This window comes from Mirounga leonina, unplaced genomic scaffold, assembly GCF_011800145.1.
Source record: "Mirounga leonina isolate KUSES-001 unplaced genomic scaffold, KU_Mleo_1.0 Mir_108, whole genome shotgun sequence".
In the NCBI taxonomy this organism is placed as follows: domain Eukaryota; kingdom Metazoa; phylum Chordata; class Mammalia; order Carnivora; family Phocidae; genus Mirounga; species Mirounga leonina.
In genome coordinates, this window is record NW_023270237.1 from 3,895,131 (window position 1) to 3,916,862 (window position 21,732).

At 41.3% G+C, this 21,732-nt stretch overlaps 1 protein-coding gene across 3 annotated transcripts in view; it reads left to right on the forward strand.

Moving 5' to 3' along the window:
* LOC118019569 (AT-rich interactive domain-containing protein 5B) overlaps positions 1–21,732 on the forward strand; it is a 179,538-nt gene that overhangs the window by 77,750 nt on the left and 80,056 nt on the right. For all 3 annotated transcript variants that reach the window (XM_035018913.1, XM_035018920.1, XM_035018930.1), the window contains exon 4: positions 10,938–11,168. In XM_035018913.1, coding sequence (XP_034874804.1) covers positions 10,938–11,168 — 231 coding nt within the window. The remainder of the gene's footprint in view (positions 1–10,937; positions 11,169–21,732) is intronic.

Here is a 21,732-nt window from a genome sequence, read left to right on the forward strand (position 1 = left end):
TTCTTTATTCTGTTCAATCACATTTTGTCCTTATGCCGGTACCACACTCTTTTGGTTACTATAGCTTTGTAGTAAGTTTTTGAATAGGGCAATGTCCTACAGCTTTGTTCTTTTTCAATATTGTTTTGACTATATGAGATCCCTTGAAATTTCATATACCTTTGCCAGATGTTCCCATCTTTTAAAAAATTCCATGGTTAAAATGAAGGCAAACAAAGGAGAAAATAATCACAGATAATCTCACAACCTAGAGGCATTCATCTACTATGAATGATTTTGAAGCATTAAACAAAACAACATGGGATACCACTTCACATCCTCTAGGATGGCTATCAAAAGACAATAGCAAATGACGGAGAAGCTATGGAGATGCCAGAACCCTCATACACTGTTGGAGTGAACGTAAAATGGCACAGCCTCTTGGAAAAATAGGCTGACAGTTCCTCAACCGGGTAAACATAGAATTACCACATGACCCAGCAATTCCATTTCTAGGTATATACACAAGAGAAATAAAAACATATGTCTACATGAAAACCTTTAAATGTTGATAGCAGTATTATTTATAGTAGCCAAAAAGTATAAACAACAATAAGGTCTCATCACCTGATGGAACAGGTAAATAAAAATGTGGTGTATCGATAAAATGGAATATTATTCAGCAAAAAAAATAAATGAAATACTGATACACTTTATAAAATATATGAACCTTGATAACATCATGCCAAGTGAAAGATGCCAGTGACAAAGAACCACATACTGTATGATACAGTTCATATTAAATGTTCAGAATAAGCAAATTGGTAGAGACAGAAAGTAGATGAAGCAGTTGCCTAGGACTAGTGAGGGGTAGCGAGATGTGGGAGCAAGAGGGTTCAGAGTTTCTTTTGGGAGAATAAAAAAATGTTCTAAATTTGATTGTAGCGATGGATGCACAACTCTGTGAATATACTTACATCTCAGTAATGCTATTGAACAAAAGACATAGGTTTGAATATATTGTTTCATGCCTTACTTTTTTTTCACTCAATGTAACAGAATCTTTGCATGCCTTGAAAGTTATTTAATTTTGCTAATTTTAAGGGCCACACAGTTTTAATGAAAGTAGATGTACCATCCATTACATACACACACACACAGATATGTGTGTGTGTGTATACACATGTATAAAATGTCTTCAAAATGCTAGGCATTAAGTAATCAATATTAGTCAGTCCTACACTATTTGTTGTTTAGCTCTCCATACACGTGTGGTGTTTTTTTTTCCCCTAATATAAAAGATGTTGGAATTTATGAGGTTTAGCCTGATCAGTGTTGACTACTTGTCCATGAAAGTCATGGCAAATAGTGACTGGTCATTTTGCTAAGGCACACATTTGGATCTTACATGCTGAGAGACTGATGTGTGGAAGTTAATTATTTTGCTATTAATCTGTTCCGTATCACACCTTAATGAGGTTTATTCATGAGTGTGGGGGCTCAGGAGGGTCTCTCAAATGTAAAGGGTTTATACAGCTGCTGCATAGTGGGATTGTGGTTCTCGCAATGATGGCAAGCTTAAGATACAACTTGAAAATAAAAATCCATATAGATTTATAAGGGGAAAGATGGCAGAAGTTATTATGGTTTTTAAAGCCAGCTGGACTAACGAGGTCAGGTTTCCTTCTCTTCCAACAACTTTGTCATGGTCACCACAGGGCTGACTGGATCTCAGTTGTAGTTCCTCATAAGCCAAGAAAAGGTTGAGTTTAATGAAGTTCAAATCCAATAAAACAGCCTTACCTGGACCACTAGTAAATAAATAAATGTGTAAATTAATCTCTGAGAACATTTTTGGCACAATTTTTAGAGTAGGGGAAATTTTGTCTAAGCCCTGGCTCCCTGGTGTTCTCATGGGTCCTTTATGTTTTCTTCTTCAGATACTGAAATTCATTTGTACCGAAAGAGAATGGCGAACTGTAGCCTCACAGTGGGTGAAGGGGAGGCAAGTTAGCTAGGTCAGTCCCCTTAGGATCCCGCTCCAAATGTGGTCACCACTTTCCCTATTTGTCAATCTGGCCACGTGGTCTCAGGAGTAACCATAGTCCTCTGTGACATTCACATTCAGCTGACGGGAGCCGTATGGAAATAAGATGCAGAGTCCTCCGAATGAAATCTAGAGTGGCTCCTGAATGTGGCTTAGAATTCAGTGGCCACTTGGGAGAACCTTGGAGGTGGAGCTGGCTGGCTTCCCAGTGGGTTCGCTTGTTACTCAGAGTGATGGCAGTGTTTGGTTTTAGTTCAGCCTGGTATTGTTTTCTTTTCGGAGTGAGGAAGCAACAGTCAGGGCAAAAGCCAATATGAATGTTCTAATACATATTTTTGTGAGTGTGCGTCCATGTATTTGAAGTGGTCGGCGTTGGGAAACAGCGAGTTAAAAGCCCAGGGTTTTGTATTTGAAATACTCTTTGTTCTGTTTACAACCATGCACAGAGATATTTTCCCACATTTTCTTTTATATAAGTTCTCCAGTGATGTTTTCGTGGCCTATCCTGGGAAGATCTGTCTTTCCATTTATCAAAACAAATGGCAAGCTGGGGACCATTTAAAGTCGTTTTTTTAGTTAATAAAGCCAATCTTCTTGTTCTGTTATGTTAAAAGTACATTATCTTTTTATTGCCAGCTCTCTATGGCTAGGTCTGTTTTCTGTCTTAGCAATCTCAGGGCTGCCCCACTTGCTTACTGTGTAGAGAATTACAAAATCATCAAGGGTGGGGCGGCACCAGCTGACTTACAGTACAAACCATTTCTCAAAATAACCACAACAGTGCAATACTGATGTGTAATTTACGTCACAGTATGTTTTTATGAAATAGTTTGTGGCATTTTCATTTCTATTCCGGATGGAATCTTGTGCTCTCTCCCTTTTAATCAGGCATTTAATTTATTTTTATTATTAATACTTTCCACTCCTTGTCTTGGCATGCCTCCAATTTAACAGCTTTGATGAAGGGGGGAAAAAAAAACAACAACCAACAACCCATCTTCCCCCACCCCAACTCTTCAACATCAGTTTAACTGCAAATGTCTTTTCCCCTTTGATGTGTACTTACTTCGGGTACGGGTACAAAGCTTACTGCCTTAGGAGAAATGTAGAAATATGGCGGGACGCGTTACACACTTACACGGACTTACATTCAGGAATTGATGAAGTTGATGTACAACTTCGGAATTTTAAACACTTTCAACCAATCCAAGCTATGTAGTCATATGCACTGCTGCATTTTGCTTTTACAAATGTCTTTCTGTATAGTGTCCTGTAATTAGAACAGGAAATCATTGAGTAACTGTAAGATGAATAAGAGCACTTAGACTGAAAGGAAAATTACCTTCCGAGAAATTATATTCTCTCTCTCTCTCTTTTTTTTTCTGCATGTTACAATGTTGGTAATGATAGTAACAGCTGTAGCTGCTCTTATCTGTAGAATTTTCATGCTTAGGTTTTCTGAAATTAAAAAAAAATGTTCCTTTTCTGTACTAATCAAAAATGAATGGACAGAAAATAGGAAATGCCTAATTATGACAAATATTCAGTGTCACAACAGAGCAGCAATTAAATGGAAACTTCAGTATAATTGTCAATAGCAGTAAGAATTGGACTAGTGCCAGGTACATAAAGTTGATGCTTTGCCTTTGGTTGGTTGCTAGGAGCACGGTGAAAAGTATAAAGCTTTGAGAAAGGAATGCCTGATGTAATAAAGTAACAGAAAGAAGCATAAATCATTGCAAGAGCCTCTCGTATTGACATTATTTTACTTAAATTGTCTCAAAACTAGACATCAAGTTTTATAACATGAGCAAATTCATATTTGCTTGGGGGAAAAAAAGAACAGTCTATGTTGTCTTTGAAGGACTGGGGACTGTGTGTCTCAAGCATAGCCTTCATACATATTTGGAATCTTTTAAGTGAAAATCTTTAAATGTTTGTTTCTATTGGCATCCAAATGCATTTGCCCTAATACGATTAAGAGAACTAAAGGGCAAAATACTTGGCAGATTTTTCAGTTGAGGTAATTAGGTGCAGGAAGGAACATGCATACTTTTTCCACCAGGCTCTATAAAATCCTGGTGCAAAGATTTTTTTTTTAAGATTTTTTTTTTTTAAAGCTTACTGATTTTAGAAGTAGATTATAGTGGTTTTCAGTAAGCATAATAGTGTGATGTTTCCACAACAAGCCTTCCCTTCTCCCCCCCCCCCCCCCCCCCCACCAAGAATGAAAAAGAAAGTTACATTTCTAAATGTTGTGTAAAAGATAAAAGCAGATTTCTCCTCCGGAATTTGTGTTTTCAGTCTCCTGTGCATTGGCCACCATTATCTATTTAAAAAAAAATAGCATTATGGATATTTGAAAGTCAATGCTCCATTAATTCATTGTGTTTGCTATTTCATGCATCTCTCTTTGTATAAAGACAACTTGAGCAACGTGCTATTCAGAATGAATGCCTGCTCTTACCCTCTCCCCCCAACCCCTTCCCCATTCCCAGCCCAACTCTGAGGATTAAAGCAATGGTATACAGTTACTGTTTGAAAAGCTTGGGTGGAGTCTCACGTTATAATTACAGTTTCTCTGTGGAATTCTGTTTTGGACTTTGAAAATATATAAATAAGTGAAAAATTGACATTGAGAGAGGTTAACAAAACGTGTAATTATGATATAAGCACAGGATTAGAGTAATTTTGGTTGAGCATTACAAGCAGTGTACTTTAGGTATTAACTTTTTTTTTTTTTCTAGGTATTAACTTTTAATAGGCAAAGTTCTTCTCATTGAAGTTGAAATGAGGTTTAGTAATTTTGGGTCTCTTATTCCCTTTGAATATTTCATTTAAAAATAGGCATTTTCACTTTTTTTTTTTTTTTTGGTGGAAGGGAGAATTGAGGAATGGGATGACATTTTAATAGAATATCATAATATGGCTTAAAATTTCAGTCTTTGGTACCAAGAATTTATTGCTGATCATTTCTGTTGACAGAAATCAAGTACTGCCTACATAACCCAACCAACTACCGCTGACTAGAGTGTGTTAGAGTAAGATTCCTTGGGGTAATACTTTGATTTCTTTTCCTATGTGGGTGTGGTTGAAAGAAAATCTTTGTTCCAGGAACACTTTGTTTATCTTTTGCTAAACAAATGTGCAATTTATCCATTCTTTATTCATTCATAGATTTATCTGCTAGACCTATTATGAATTGGAAAGGGGAGAATGTCCTATGAAGCCTTTATCGGCAGCCTCTGTTTCATGGGTAACTGCAAACCGAGTGTTTGTTTATATGTACATGAAATGCATAAGGAGGAAAGAAGTAGCTGAGGAATTTAAATAAGAATTCTTGAAAGGGTTGTTTGGCTTTATTTGTTTCATAGTGTACTAGGGCAAAATAAATATGACAGCTGTTGAACAGTTTAATAGTTTTGTAGCTGTATGAGGAAGAAGTTAATTTAATGCAAAGGCTTAGTGGAAAGTTATAGGATCATAGAATTTTAGATCTGGAAAGCTCTTCCAAACTCATAATTTTATTCTCTGTTAATACATACCTTTCATGTGAAGGTGACCATGCTTTGTCTTGAGAAAAAAATATTTCTCCAGTTAACTAAGCACATATACCTAAATTCATCTAGGGTGAAGTTTCTCTGAAGTGAACTTTACCCTAGATGAATTGTTGATTCTTCCAGGTCTCACATTTATGCTGGATGTCCTCTTTACTCTCACCTAGAATGTTTTGTTAATTTTCTTAGCAGTCCTGAGGGTCTCATGGGCTTTGTCGGGTTTTTTTTTTTTTAGCGGGGTGTGGGGGGGAGGTGTTCTTTTTCTTTTTTTTTCTGTAAATATTAGAGGTGATTCCTCTGGGCATGTCTAATTGTAAGGTTGGAAATTTGCCTCTGTCTAAACAATGCCAAAATTCTGGTCTAAATGGAGAGTTCTTTTCATAAGGAACAAAATTATCATAATTTTTGTTTTGGTATTATTAAGCACTGCCACATTAAACCAGGTCCCAACTGGGCCTCTAGCCTCTTAGTATGGGAGCGATTCAGGAAGTGCAGGGGTTCTGGGCTTGCACAACTTAAAGTAGGCCTTATTTCCTATTACGTGGGTAGAAAGTAGAAAGGTGATATACATAGTACCCCCCCCATCCATGGGGGATACATGCCAAGACTCCCAGCGGATGCCTGACACTGCAGATAACATCAAACCCTATCTGTACTGTTTTTTCCTAATCATACAACCTATGAAAAAGTTTACTTTATCAGTTAGACACAGTAAGAGATTAATAACAATAACTAATAGTAAAATTGGACAGTAAAGTAGTCTCGCTCTCTCAAAAGACCTTATTGTCCTGTGCTCACCCTTCTTCCTGTGACGTCAGATAGTAAAATGCTTGAGTGACGAGAAGTGGGATGAATGACGTAGGCACTGTGACATAGCGTTAGGCTACTACTGACCTTCTCATGATGTGTTCAGACCGGAACATCTGCTTCCAGACCGTTGTTGACCACAAACTGCAGAAAGCGAAACCTCTGATAAGGGGGGGGGGGGGGGGGGGGGGGGGGGGGGGGAAACCACTGTGCGTGAAAGATGTGTCCATACTGTTAAATCATGGCGGAGTGAGTTGCAGTGTTCCAAAATCACAACAAGCTAACTTAACCGGAGTGAAATTCTGACCTATAACTGGCCGAATTGTGCAGTTCTTGATGACACAGAAGTTTCAGATTTTCCGTGACCAAAGGCCGTCATCCTCATCCCCAATACTGTACCTTAATTAAATCTCTAGTAATAATGAGCTGCAAATAAACAAAGATTTTCTTTCAACCACACCCACGTAGGAAGAGAAATCAAAGTATTACCTTAATGATCATAATGATGTTACTATTATCAGTATTTGTGACATTTTTGTCATAATGAAAAGCCCATCAAACTTGGAATGAAAAGACTGGGTGACAGTCTCACGTCGGTCACTTTCTGCGTCCTTGAGAGCCTTGGGCTAGTCACTCGGGTGTCTGAACCTGTTATCTCACCTCTGAATTGGGGGAGATTCACGAGCCGTAATCCTACGAATAGGGTTGTTGTGAGGAGCAAAAGAGATGTGTTTTGTGAAAGATCTGTGTAAATTTTTGTGTTTTCCTATCAGTACCAGAAATCATGGTAGTATTTCTAAACCAACAGTCCCTCTGTCCCTCTTATTTTTGGTTACGAGGTCTTTTTTCATTTGCTGTCTTCTATGCGACCTACAACAATCCTGGGAGAGTGGCAAGGAGAGGGGAATTTTGTCCTAGATTCTGTTCTGGGTACAGTGGGGGTTTGGCTAGAAGCATATACCTGAAAACAGGTTATAAGTATATATATATATATATATATATACTTAGAAACCCCAACTTGTGACATTTCGACTTAGCAATTTTTCGACTTTACAATGGCGTAAAAGCGATAACCCACTCAGTAGAAAGCGTACGTTGAATTTTGAATTTGAATCTTTTCCCAGCCTGGCAGTACGTGGCTCAATACTGTTGTGGTGCTGGGCATCCATCCTCAGCCGCAGCTCCCAGGCGGCCATGCGCTCACGAGGGTGAACATCCAACACACAACCAGCCTATACCCATGCAACTGTCCTGCTTTTCACTTTCAGGACAGGATTTAATAAATGACATGAGATATTCAATACTTCATTATAAAATAGGCTTTGTGTTAGATGATTTTGCCCAGTGGAAGTGTTCTGAGTACATTTAAGGTAGGCTAGGCTAAGCTATGGTGTTTGGTAGGTGAGATGTATTCAATGCACTTGCAACTTAGGATACTTTCAACTGACAAGGGGTTGTCGGGACATAAGCCCATCGAAAGTAGAGGAAGCTCTGTGTGTGTGTGTATATATACACACATACATAGAGAAAGAGAGAGATCAAAACCCAAACTAAATAAATTACTATAAGTCTGTGCAAAGAGCTAAACTCAGACTCAGAGGTAGTGGTTTCAGAGTTTAATGTGCATGAGCTACCTGGAAGCTTGTTAAAAATGTAAATTAGAGATTCTGAGTTAGTGGTTCTGGATGAGCCCCTGGAGTCTGCCTTTTTCCAGTTACCATATGTGATTCTGATGTGGGCAGGCCCGGGAGCGCTCTGAGAGATGCTGTCTCCAGAATGAATGGACATCATAGGACACATCTCCAGGACGTGGACCAGAGGGAACTTGCTGGTTTTTCTTCCAACAGAAAGCAGATTCATGGCTTGGCTTGTATTTTGGGAACTACATGAAGAAAGAAGGATAAATGTTTCAAGCTAGGATGAAGTGAAGAGAAAACAAAAACAAACAATCAAAAAAACCCAGGTCATTTCTAAGCACCAAAGATAGGGAGCTGATTGCATCCACAACAGAGAATTAAGAAGAGGTTAGAGATGGCATTATCATGAAAAATGGTTGGGGGCGCCTGGGTGGCTCAGTCATTAAGCATCTGCCTTCGACTCAGGTCATGATCCCGGGGTCCTGGGATCGAGCCCCACATCGGGCTCCCTGCTCAGCGGAAAGCCTGATTCTCCCTCTCCCACTCCCCCTGCTTGTGTTCCTTCTCTCGCTTCTGTCTCTCTCTGTCAAATAAATAAATAAAATCTTAAAAAGAAAAATGGTTGGAGAAAAACAGGAGGAGAATGAGGGGACAAGAAGGAAGTGAAATGCTCCCAAGAATCCAGGTGACATCTTCTGCTAGAAAATGAACTCTGAAGGATCCATTCTTTTGCCGTCATTCCGCCTGAAAAGCAGAACTTCCTCCATCCCAGGAACTTGGAGGAACCAACACAGCTGTCCCTCCAGTACAGAAAGCCAGTAGCACAACCAAGATAGAATGGTGGGAGCTGTGTGCTGATTTGCACAGTATGCAGGAGACGGTCTTAGATGCTGAGCGTTCCGATACAAGCCCTGGGGGTTCGTGGTTACGCCCCTCTCCCTCATCCACGGTGTCTTGGACAAATAGAGGATAATAATACCATTGACACATTCGGGGGCTGCTTCTTCGAATAGGACTTAGGTATTCTGGAGTTCTGATGATGTTTGGTGAAAATTTCCAGTCAAATGTTTTGTGCTTTAGCTCTTCTAGAAAGCACAGATTTGAACCCAAAGTGTGAACTTGTGTCTTGGTCTGCGGTAAAAATCTCAAACTGAAATGTCTTGGGACGTATATCAGCATTTCAAAACTGAACTTCATTTGGGGACTTGCGTTCAATGTAAACATATTTCCTTGTAATTAAATATGCCAGCTGACAAAGTGGCTACCCACAGACCAGGCAGGAGTCTAAGAAATGTAAACTGTTAAAAGATGTCATCTTGAAAGCAGCTAAACATCTCCATTCTCGAAGAAGCCTCCAGCCTGAGGAACTAAGTGAACATAATTAGAAATACATCTGGGTATTGGCCTCCTATCTGAGAAGGTCACATGCACACCTTCCATGGTACTGGTTAGATTCCATCATTTGTTCTGTCCTTCCTCATTTGTCTCCCACTGGTTACCAGATGGCCACGATAATGTTGGTATCCTTAACAACTGTCTTGTGCAATTCCCTGCAGCATGGTAAGAGCTCAAAATATGGAGTGTTTTCCCTTTGGATAAGCCAGTGACATATCTGGGAATTGCTTACAAACGCCCTGATGGTGTGGTTATAGGGAGTGATGGCAGACTAGGTCATGGAGCCGAAATTCAGCGTGACATGTTGCAGGTGGCAGGCTACCAAAGGGGAGCTTTTGCCATTTCTCAAGCTTAAGATGAAGGAAGGGGTCCTCCAGGCTGAATCTGGTTTTGATAAATAAGCGCTTAATATCGTGAGGTGCAGATAAGCGCTAAAAGGGAGCTTCGTGAAAGTTGCTGAAACGTTCTGAGCTAAGTTGGTTCTGATGGGGCTGTCACAGGACGCTTGGGGAGTCCTCTCAGCATGGTTCTCTGAGTTGTGCCAAGTTACCAGATGGGTTTGAGGCACATTAGAAAATAGGGAGCATGGGAAGGAGGGAGGGCAAGGAAGGTGGATGTATCAATCAAGTCGGGATGGATCATGCTGCAAAAACAAATAACCCCCAGATCACAGCCTCACTTAAAACAACAAAGGTTTCCTTTGTGCTTGTGTCTATGTCCGTTGCGGACTGACGAGGGGCTCTGCTCCGCGTGGCTCTTGTCCCAAAACCCTGACTGGCAGCCCAGCTGCTATCTGACTCATGACAGGTGCCCAGGATGAAGGAAAAGAGAGAGTGTTGTCAGTCAAACACTGGCCCCTAAGGTCGCCACTCACTCCTGTCATATTTTATTGGCCACAACAAGTCACAGGGCCACTTGACTCCAATGGGCCAGGATGTGTGGTCTTTCCACAAGACCGTAAAGAGAACCAGAAATATTTGTTGAACAGCCCTAACCACCACCAGATTAGATGATGATGCTATTTGAACTTATGGACGTCTCTCTGGGGCCACATGACCTTTTCAGGGCCTTCTATCACTGAAAGATTATATAATCTAAAGAAAGAGCAGGCTCTGGAAATTTATGTCGACAGAAGCTCAACAAAATTCTGGTGATGATGACTTTAACGCTTGAAATATGTATCAGACTCTTTGAAAAACAGTTTTTTGGTTCTGCAGCTTGCTGATGACCCAAACCTCACATAATCTGTCTATGAGGTCACCCCGACTCTCTCTTCTCTCCACCTTTTCTCTTCTCTGCTGGTAACCCCAGGCTTTTTTAGTGGAACGGGGGTGGCGAGGTGAGGCTGGGAGAATGCCGCCTAACCCAGACTGGGAGAAAGATGAACGGGTATCAGGGTCACACTGAAGACATGTTTTCATACCAAAGCAGAGTGACAATTGCAATTATGCCATGGCCATGACAGTTCTTTGTGGGAGGCAAGAGGGTAACGGAAATGTTTTCTTGTTTGTCTAGGGGAGGACGAGGAAGAAATGAACGTGATCGTTCTCAGCTACCCTCAGTACTGCCGGTACCGATCGATGCTGAAGCGCATCCAGGATAAGCCATCTTCCATTTTAACGGACCAGTTTGCGCTAGCCCTGGGGGGCATCGCCGTGGTCAGCAAGAACCCCCAGATCCTGTACTGTCGGGACACCTTTGACCACCCGACGCTCATTGAAAATGAGAGCATATGCGATGAGTTTGGTGAGTCTTTTTTTTGTTTGCTTGTTTTCCTACGTGAAACTTGTGCTTGTGTGTCTCCTTGCTTTGGGTTCTTGTGAAGAGTGGTGATGGGAGCAAGGCTTATTTTCACCAGCTCTATGTGCCACCCCCCCCAAATTATTGTGGCATAAAGCATCATCGCCTCCTGGGCAGCCTCTGTTGGCCAGGGTAAAGGGTAATTATTTAGAATTTGTTGTTCAATATAGGGTCTGAAGTTGCTTGGTCGACCTTGAAATTGGACTTTAGGACAGGAAGCTTTCATGTTCGTTCTTTCTCAAAAGGCTTTGGCTATTCAGATACTGAATTTTTTTTTTTAACTGATCACTCCCTTTTCAGTGTGATAAGGAACTATAAAAATGCACCAGTTGTAACCACTTCAGTACTATAAGGTGAACAGATAGATTGATGATAGATAGATCCCTACGCCCCTTAATTTTTTCATGTACATGTATGGATACACATATATATATCCATCCTTGGGGGGCACAGTGTATAAAAATATGTATAGATATTTATATATCTACCTATATTCAGATATATTATATATATATATCTTTATACACTATGCCCCCCAAAGATGGATATATGCACACATAATTTTATCTGCATCTCTCCTAGCTGATCAGTCATGTGTCTCTATAGATAGAAGCAAAGGAGAAGATATATCATAGGTTTGGGAGCCTTTGCATGATGCAGTGAATGGCTGGAGGCAAGCCAGGATCACATCCCTCACATCTTCAGTTTCTCATCTGTTTGTTGAAGAGATTGGATCGTATCAGTGGTTCTCAACAGGCTGGGCAGGGATATCAGAATACCCTGGGGGTGCTTTATCAGGCTAGACATGTTCCTTGGAAATTCCTGTACTTACAGAGGCATGAGACCTTCTCCCCACCACCACCTCGCCCTACCCCTTCTTTGGGATTTGCCACCATGGCACAACCAAAGTGATGGCTGACCCATGCTAATGGGGACCTGGGCGGAGAAGAGGTGAGACCCATGGCCCAGAGAGAGCACTGATGGGGTCATTTTGAGTTGGAACATTACTTGATTTTGTTGGCTAAGGTTTTCCCAAGGCTCCCCAGTTTGTGGATTATTCAGATCAGATTATTCTGCTTAACTATTACAGGCCTCAGCATGGTTTGGGAAATCCACTGTGGCCTCTCTAATCTGATTATTCCTGACCCCAGTAGCCCTCTACCTGCTATAGGGGGCTTGTAAGTAGTGGTGAGCGTGAGGGGATGATCCAAGAAGGAAGGGAGGAAAGAGGAAGGGGACCTCAGTTCATTGGACGTGGCATTTTTTTCCTTATAAACTTTTTTTTCGGATGCCTTTCACAACTCTGCCTTACCAAATGACCGTCGGTCTAGAAGAGAATAGTAGTGTTTATACAAGTTATTTATCCCTTCTTCCAAGAAGAATTTAGTGTCATATTTTTAATACTCAAATAACCGTTGTATTCAAGTAGATGAATGTATCCAATACATCTTTTCAAAAAATACCCTCTCTTTTCAGATCAGCATTTACAAATCGACCCTTTTTAATACTTCTGTTTTGAGGGGTTTTCTCCCCTTCTCCCCTACTCCCAAACTCTCTGACCTGCTTGCCCCTCAAGAGGTCTGTAAATTCCTGACACAAAATAAAACTGAAAGAATGCTTTCCCTCATTTAAGACTAGTCAGAGTTAGAGTATCACAATGTAACATAATGAAAAATGTTTTAACCTTTTTGGCTAATTTAAGAGTTATTAGTCATTGAGCTTCAAAGCTGTTGCGTCTGGAATTGGTAATAGAAAGAAGTTCCAATTTAACAGTGATCACAATGGTTGTTAAGAGTTACTAAATTAGTTTTAAATGTTCTCACAAACACAAGCATCTGACTTTTGAATGTTTTCCTGAACTTTTCTTCTGGTAAAGCTAATTTTAATGCTGTTTTTCTTCTCCAGCCTCTTAAAGTGGAAACTTTCTTTTGGAATAAAGGTACCTTTAAAGAGCTTCTAGATGGCTAGTTTAATAATTAGAATATTAGGTTTTTCTTTTATTTGAGTTTATACTTCAAATAGTTTGTATTTTGTGTAGTATTTTTTTTTTAGTAAGTGAACCCCCCCCAAAAAAAACTTATTTTTGACCTGATTTGAACACCTTCGCCCACATGCCTCCCCCACCATCCACTCTTGGTTCTCCATCTAAATTTCCAGAGATCACCCTTTTAAACCTCCAACTGGTTGTATTTGAAATCAACACAGGCTAAAGGGTTTGTTAAAACGTGGGGTTGGGTTTCTCCAACCAACTAACAGTTGGTAGAAGAACATAAATTTAATTAGTGACTAGCATTAAACAAATGTTCCTAATATTAAACACTGCCAGATGACTGAAACACTTCTGTCAGATTACCGTGGGTGCCAGGGGGCCCACAGATGAATTTTCTACACAGTATATATTCTGTACCACACGTTTGGTGACTTCAGTAATTGGTCAAATGTAATTTAGGTAACAGTATGCCTAGGCTGTAAAAATCAAATTTTATTAGCCATATCACCAGGTGGATGAATGGCGGAGCTGATGGCAAAGAGTTTATAGCATTTAGCAGCTACACCTTTGACACATGAAATTCATAAATTGCCATAAAGTACCTGCAAGGCCCTTCTCAAAAGGACAGTGTCTGCTTTCCTATGATTAAATAATGTTTATTTTATTAACTAATATATTTTTTGCTTTCTTCTATTAAATGGGATTATGGAGTGGGGGCCGGAGAAGGTGTTCAAAAGATAAATAAAACACAGTTCTTGCTTGTTTGGAGGATTTAGAAATCTAATTGGGGAAGACAGGATTAACGCACCTGAAAGGTTAACTAATGTTACAAGAAAGTCAATGATTAAGTATTTGGTGAGTGTTGGAGAAAGCAAGGGCAGGAAGAATTTAGCAGCGGGGCTGCTGGCGGGGCGAGGTGGTGATCATGGGAGGGGTCAGGGAACGCTTCATGAATAAGGCAGGACTGGGTCTGGTATTAAATGCTAGGGGAGAAAGGCTAATAGAAAAGTTTTGGAAATACCTAGGTCACTTGTAATTCATGTCCTGACTCTCCACGTTGGGAATGGCTGCCTTCACCGTGGGTCAACTGTTGGCCTCCCCTAGGTTTGTTTACCCTTAATAAATGCTCTGGTGCCCTCTCTACCAGGAGAACATGAATATGAGTCCGTGGACCAAGGCTGGGACAAACCCAGGCAGTGGCTCTGGAACTGGGCTTTCCTGGGGAGGGATGATCCACATTTTCTCTTGTATGACGACCTTTCCCAACTGCTCAGACACCTTCCCCCTCCCCCCATTGTTTCAATGTTGTCCACTGAATAACAAGTTTAATTGAATAATAAAAGTAAGGCTTTTAAATCTACAGTGAATCCCTATAAATAAATTCTCCGTGGAATTTTATGAAGCTGTTTAATGAAAAGTTTGATTAGAAACTATTAAAGAAAAATAGAATAGATGAAATTTCATCATTTAGTCCCACATTACAGTGGTGTCATTTTGATTTTTATTTACATTGAGATATTCAGAATAGAGTAAATATATCCTGGCTTTAATTAACTATCCTCCTTACTTGGGAAAGGTTATTTTAGGCTTGAAGGGTTTTGATAGCGTACCATCTGCTTTCTTCCCTGTATTTTATTCAAGTCCCTTCCCTGCTTTACAGCACTGTGCAATGTTTAAGCCTATGACATAAGCATAAATTGAATCATATTAATGGCAGGTGATTGAAAAGCTTCAGCCTCAACATCCTGCCTGAATCCTTCCGTCTTGTCAGTGACAATGCTCTTAAAGGTGGTGTGCTCTTTTCTCAGCACAAGAGAATTGACTATTTTTGAAACTAAAGCATTGTGAAGACTGGCTGTGTTGCACATGCAATAAGGAAATGAGATTATAATAATGAGGGCAAAGTGACATCAGGATTGACTATTCTTCTCGTGAAAATCTTTACGCTACGCGTAATTCCTACCCCCACTGTCCTGGTAGGATCTCTGAATGTGAGGCATTCTTCAACCGCCCCCCACCTTGCTTTTACCTCTTTTTATAATTTGATTCCTCTTTTGTAAAACAGATACCGTCATGTATATTATATTATTGTCTGTGCTGTAGAGAAAACAGACGCACGTGCAAACATTTTGTCTATTTTCCCTGTTAGAACAATAAAATGTCCACCAGTTTGTAATGTGCAATGTTTACCTTAATATCACACGGGTTGATTTCACATGTACGAAGCGTTGACAGCTGAATCCAAACAGGCGTGCACAGTACCGTAGATGAATGGATAACTTTAAGGAACTAGCTTTTATCAGAGAGATGTAAGGTGGACCCAATATGTATAAATGAGATGAAATCAGTCCCTTAAATAAAATCTTAAAAAAAAAGGGGGGGCGCCTGGGTGGCTCAGTCGGTTAAGCAGCTGCCTTCGGTTCAGGTCATGATCCCAGGGTCCTGGGATCGAGCCCCACATCGGGCTCCCTGCTCGGCGGGAAGTCGGCTTCTCCCTCTCCCACTTCTCCTGCTTGTGCTCCTGCTCTCGCTATCTCTCTCTCTGGCAAATAAATAAATAAAATCTTAAAAAAAAAAAAAGAAAAGAAAAGAAATCAGTCCTTAAAGGTGGGTTCGACTAAGTGGATTAAGATATGGTTGATTAAAAAAATAATAAAAGATACGGGCGCCTGAGTGGCTCAGTTGGTTAAGTGACTGCCTTCGGCTCAGGTCATGATCCTGGAGTCACTGGATCGAGTCCCGCATCGGGCTCCCTGCTTGGCGGGGAGTCTGCTTCTCCCTCTCCCGCTCCCCCCTCTTGTGCTCTCTCTCTCTCTCACTCTCTCTCTCAAATAAATAAATTTTAAAAATCTTAAAAAAATAATAATAAAAGATACGACTAATTTTAGTTTGAGTTTTGAATTGCGAAGAGACATAAGTCATGCTTCTGAGTTCTTTGGAGTCAGGGTGTGTGTGTGGCGGGGGGGCAGGGGTAGTTCCTTGACCAAGGAATGGGATGGGCTTAAAGGAAGGATGTGGTAATTCGCCTGAGAGGGGCAGAGATGAGATGGGCTGCCGTCTTAGCATTTGGTCCACGTGCAGGAAACCATGGGCTCTGCCCCTTGGGGAGATGGTGGCTACATCAGTATTGATACATGTCCTTTGCTGAAGCCCAGGGAGGATAGCACAGTCTAGGGGGGAAAGTGCTGGGCTTACAGATCGGCTAGGTAGGAATCAAGGCTCACGTGTCTGATTTGCTGTTCCTCCAGGCAAGTGACATAAGGCCCCTCACTTACCCCATCTTTCAAACTGGGTAGAAATAGCTCATCACCGGGCTTAGACTAAGTCTGTATCTGCTTGATTAAAAAAACAGTCCTCGTGATCAATGAAGATTCTCTCCTGTTTCTATTAGAATCTTAGGCTTCGGACAACTTAGAACCATCCAAACCAATCTCGCTCTGTAAATAATGAAGGAACCATTTCTCTAAGGCTCTGGGACTCTTCCTAGAACCTTAATGGAAAAGAAAAGTTTTCTACTTTATACGTTATGTTTTTAAGAAGCTTTTCTGTCTCTGCACTGAACTTTCCCTTTCTGTTTCCCTGTTGGGTAAAATAATGACATTATAGACAAAAGAAGAAAAAGCCAAGGGGAGGGAAGGAAACAGAAGAGGGGATGAAATCTTGACGTTTTATGGAGGAAAATTCAGGATGTGTACAATTATTTTGAAGCACGGAGGATGAGCTGGACTCTGCCTCTTCCCCTCTAAGCATCACATGTTTTGCTGGAAATGAAAGGAAAGGCAGTTGTTTTGTTAAGAATCATGGGAATTTGTAAGTGAGTAAACATTTTTTTTTCCTTGCCCAAGTAGGTTTCATGGTCACAGTGGATTTCGATGATCAAATGGCCTTGTTCCTGGCCCCTGTCCACATTCAGGCTTTCGCTGCCTGTCTGCAGTGCCCACCGATCTCCCAGATGATAACAAGGCAGATGTTTCTCTTTAATTGAAGCCGAGTAGGAAAGGAGTCAGGCTTCTTGTGTATTGCTATTTATGCAGAAGTCCTTAACCTCCAGAGGTCTCTCTTGGAGGACTGCTTTGTCCTGGACATTTTCTAGAGCTTCTGTTTATCGCTAGAGAATGGTCTAACCAAGACCATGGTTGGTACCTTCTCTTTGTTGCATGTGCTGCCCAAGGAGGGACAGAGGAATGTTTAAGTTTATCACACAGTGTAGTCCACTGAACCCAAATAAATCTGCGGGTAAAGCTTAGTGCTTGACAGGACCTGTAGTGATTAGCATATGGCCTTGGCTTCCAGGACACTGAGACACAAAGAGGGCTGGGGAGCAGACCTCCTTGGGCAGGGGTGTTGGAAGCTAGGGTACCATCTCTCTTGAAGGTTAATGACCAGAATTTTTTTGTTGTTACTATAAACTAATTTTTCAGAGTCATGATATATGGAATGGGTAGGATTCGTGAGTTTCTATTTTTGGAACCTGGAAGGATATTTTAAAATAACTCTGGACTCTTTTTGTAGCTGAGGGGACTCAATGGGTTATTAAAAACTATTTGGACTCCTGGGTACAATAACTCTTGTTCACTCCAGAAGAAAGGATTTGTGTCTATATAGGCTAATATTTCACCTAGCGTTTCATTTAGAAAAGCAAGAAAGTTATATCCCATTACATTAACAAGATCAACATATTCCTCTCTAGGGTAAAACAAATATTTTTATCAATTCACACACACACACTAAAGGAAAGAACCAGGTCATTGAAAAATCACAGGCAAAAGTGCTAGTTAGGGGTAAAGATGGTAGAATGAAGTTCAGAATAAGTCTGTATTCGCTTGATTTTTAAAATCCTCCTGGGCGCCTGGGTGGCTCAGTTGGTTAAGCCACTGCCTTCGGCTCAGGTCATGATCCTGGAGTCCCTGGATCGAGTCCCGCATCAGGCTCCCTGCTCGGCAGGGAGTCTGCTTCTCCCTCTGACCCTCCCCCTTCTCATGCTCTCTCTCTCTCATTCTCTCTCTCAAATAAATAAATAAAATCTTTTAAAAAAAATATTAAAAATAAAATCCTCTTGATGCCAAAGATACCCTCTAAAGCCCTTCATTCTATCCTGTCAAGGGAATTGGATTGATTAAAGTTCCTTGGACTGTAGGACAGGCTGTCTGGGGATGCCGAGAGCCCACCACAGTGCCTAACACACAGGACTTTCTTGTCCATTTACGCATTCCACCAATATCTATTACACACCTACTATGCGCCAAGTGTTGTTCTGGTCCCTGTGCACCCAGTTATGAACAAGACAGAAAAATTTACACTCCTAATGACCTCACAGTGTCATATGTGGGGAGAGGGTTGGGAAAATATGGGATGGCCATGGACCATATGTCGTGGGTATAGACTGTAACTCATAGAGTTGTGAGAATTCAAGCCCTTAGACGGTACATGGCGAGTACTACTTAAGTACTCATCGTTGACTAAATCTTCTTGTAACTCTTGCATCACACAACACAACCTTAACCACACATCATACACCATAGTGTTTCCTCAAAAAACATCTACAGAATTATTTCATACCTATACAGACTCCTGGGGACATGAGGTATCATTTGCTACTAAAAATCATTCAACATCCGCTCATTCCAGAAATACTTGTTTGTTTGTCCTTCTGCATGGAATGTGTTTCCCCAGATATCTTGGGTCTGGCTCCCTCTCATCATTCCAGCCTCAGCTCAAATGTCTGCTCCCCAGAGAAGTCTTCTCTGACTTTCCCCTTTTCACAAGTCTGGCTCCACCCCATCACCCAACATATAATTACCTTCCCATAACTTTTCACTATCTGAAATTAACTCTCATATTTGTTTCTTTATATGTTTATAGTCCGTCTCCCCCATCCCCACCTGTGCTATAATGTAAGCTCTTTCAGAGCATGTTCACAGTCGTGTACCCAGGGACCAGAACAAGACTGGGCATATGGAAGGTGTGTAATAAATACTGGTTACATGAGTGAATGGATACATGCATACCATTTGTCAATATCCTTGCTCTCCCCCATTTTGCAGATAAGGACACTTCAGCACAGCAAAGTTACCTCGCTATCAAGTGGCAAAACCAGGGTTTGAACCTAGACAGTCTGGTTCAGTATCCATGCTCTTAACAGTTACACTAGATTGCCTTTCAGCTTGGACCTGACTCAGAGAGATCTTTCCAGGTTCCTGAGATCCAGCTGCCTAGAAACAGATAAACTGATCACCAGATCTCTAGATAATGAATGTACAAGGGGTTCTGAAGGACTTAGATCAGTGTTTTTGTAGGAGTGGTTAGGAAAGGAATGATCGTGAAAATTCAAAATCTGAAAACCACTGGATGGGATCCGGAGACTTTGATGCCAGCCACCGTCCTCGCTCATCTGTATTATACCAGCCTCCCTGACGGAGCCTCTGCTGCCCTGTGGTCTCTTCCACACACGCCCAGAGTGATGCTGCCCATCTCATCACAGAAGCAGATAATCAGTCTAGAGCCCCGTGAGAACTGCAGGTTGAAAGGGGCAGACAGTAAACTGCCCGGTGTTCTCATGGGCTCTTTCTAAGGCATGGGGTCGTGATGCTCACAGAACTTCGATTGTACACCTCTCTCTAATTGTCTGCTTAGAACACATTGGCTTTCCCAACTTGGCATCCTCCCTTAATGAAAAAATTATAGGTCTAATTCCAAAAAATGAAATGTATGCAAGCTTTCCTGCTTCTGTCACTTCTTTATTCCTGTAGCACATAAATCATTTCCCTTTTTAAAATTACATTTTGCTTGCCATGACTTGGTAATGGGTTTTCGAAGGAGGCAGAGCAGCCAGGCTCTTGGCACGGGAGCGGGCTGTGCTGCCTGCTCAGGAAATCTCACTGCTGGCTGGCGTGGGCCTTGATTCCATCATCTGGGCTTTATGCTCCCTTTGGAAGTTGCCTAGAAATTCTCTCCCTTAGAATCTCCTTTCTGAACGGCCTTTTTGGCTCTCCAGTTGCCATCATGGAGGACTGAAGAACAGATGGGATTTAGGCAGAAAAAGACTGGTATGTTCTAATGCTGCTGGGTGCTTACATTCATTCATTGAGCACCGACTCTGTTGAAGGCAGAACTCCAGGCATTGTTGGGGTATTGGTCTCTGCTGTCAAGACACTTAAAAGTCAAGTTGGCCAAGATAAGACGTAGAGTAATGGGCCTCTACAAATATTATTGTGATCTTCTTAACAATTCTGGATCTTCCCATGAGCAACCTGACAACATAGTTTCCGTAGGGTCACAGGTCCAGCATGTTGCCAAAGTGGGAGTTAGCATCCCCACCCCAGTCCCCTGACCGCAGGGGACATACTTTTCCACCCCGAAGTGAGAGGAGCACGGGCTAAGACTCCAGACTTATTTTGATATTTTGATGTTCAGAGGAGACGGTATCTGCCAAGCTTTATAAATGGGAAAGCTTTGCCACATGCTGGAGACTGCAAGGCAGTCCACTGAGGGCTAACTAGAGGAGGTCCAACTGTAGGTGCCCCTGGAGTTGAAAGATGTAAAAGAGGGCCGGGATGTCAGGGGAGGCCTCTGAGAGGACGTGGATCTTCAACCAGACCTTAAGAGATTCAAAAAGAAGGAAGTTATTTCAGGTGAGGAGGTGGAAAATACTCCAGACTTTGAAGCTCAAAGAAAGAGGTTGTTTCCTCTGCCATTTTTAGCTATCAGCATAGACATTTAAAACACACACACAAAAACAAAACAAAACAGCCTCCGCAAGCAAAACTTTTTTCTTCCTAGAAGAGGTCTCCTTCCCCTGAGGGACCAGGTGCTCCTAAGTCCTTCTCCCAGAGGCCCCATTATGGTTAGGACCCAGGGGAAACCTCTTGGAGGAAAAATCAACTTGTCTCTTATTAAATTGGAAATTTCCCCTTGGGCATATAAGAAGGAAAAGGAGGGATGCATCAACTTTGCAGCAGGGGGGAAAGAAGTGAGGTGAGGTGCCTGGTTGGTTTCCTGGGTATTTAAGGGGCTGCTTTTAGGTTGAAATTGTAGCTCCTAAAGAATCATCTAGAACACTTCACTCTGTGTCCTCCTGTGTTTCTCAGTACTTTTCCAAAGTTGCTTTTTTCTTCTGCTTGGTATTAAAGTTAATAGATTCTACTGCATTTCTCTTCCCTAGACTCTAAGCTCCTAGAGGGGGTAAGAATCATGCCTTACTTGCCTCTGTCTCAACATATGTTTGTGGAAATGATATAAAAATCCTGCTAAATTCCAGAAGGCTTCATTTTATCTCCTTTCTTAGAGTCAAGTATTTCTTGACCTCAATCTTTAATGTTTAGCTCATTGCCAGTTGATTTAATTCTCAAAGGAAAGTATCTAGCTCAAAGGAAATGGTTTTTCTCAACATTTATTCACCTCTTCAAACCAGAGGAACATTCTTCATAAGCTGGTCAAGGTCTTTGGTTGAAGATTGTTCATTTGTTATGATGTTTAATAGATCCGGAGGTCTGCACAACCTAGAAAGGTGTTCTCTGAGGA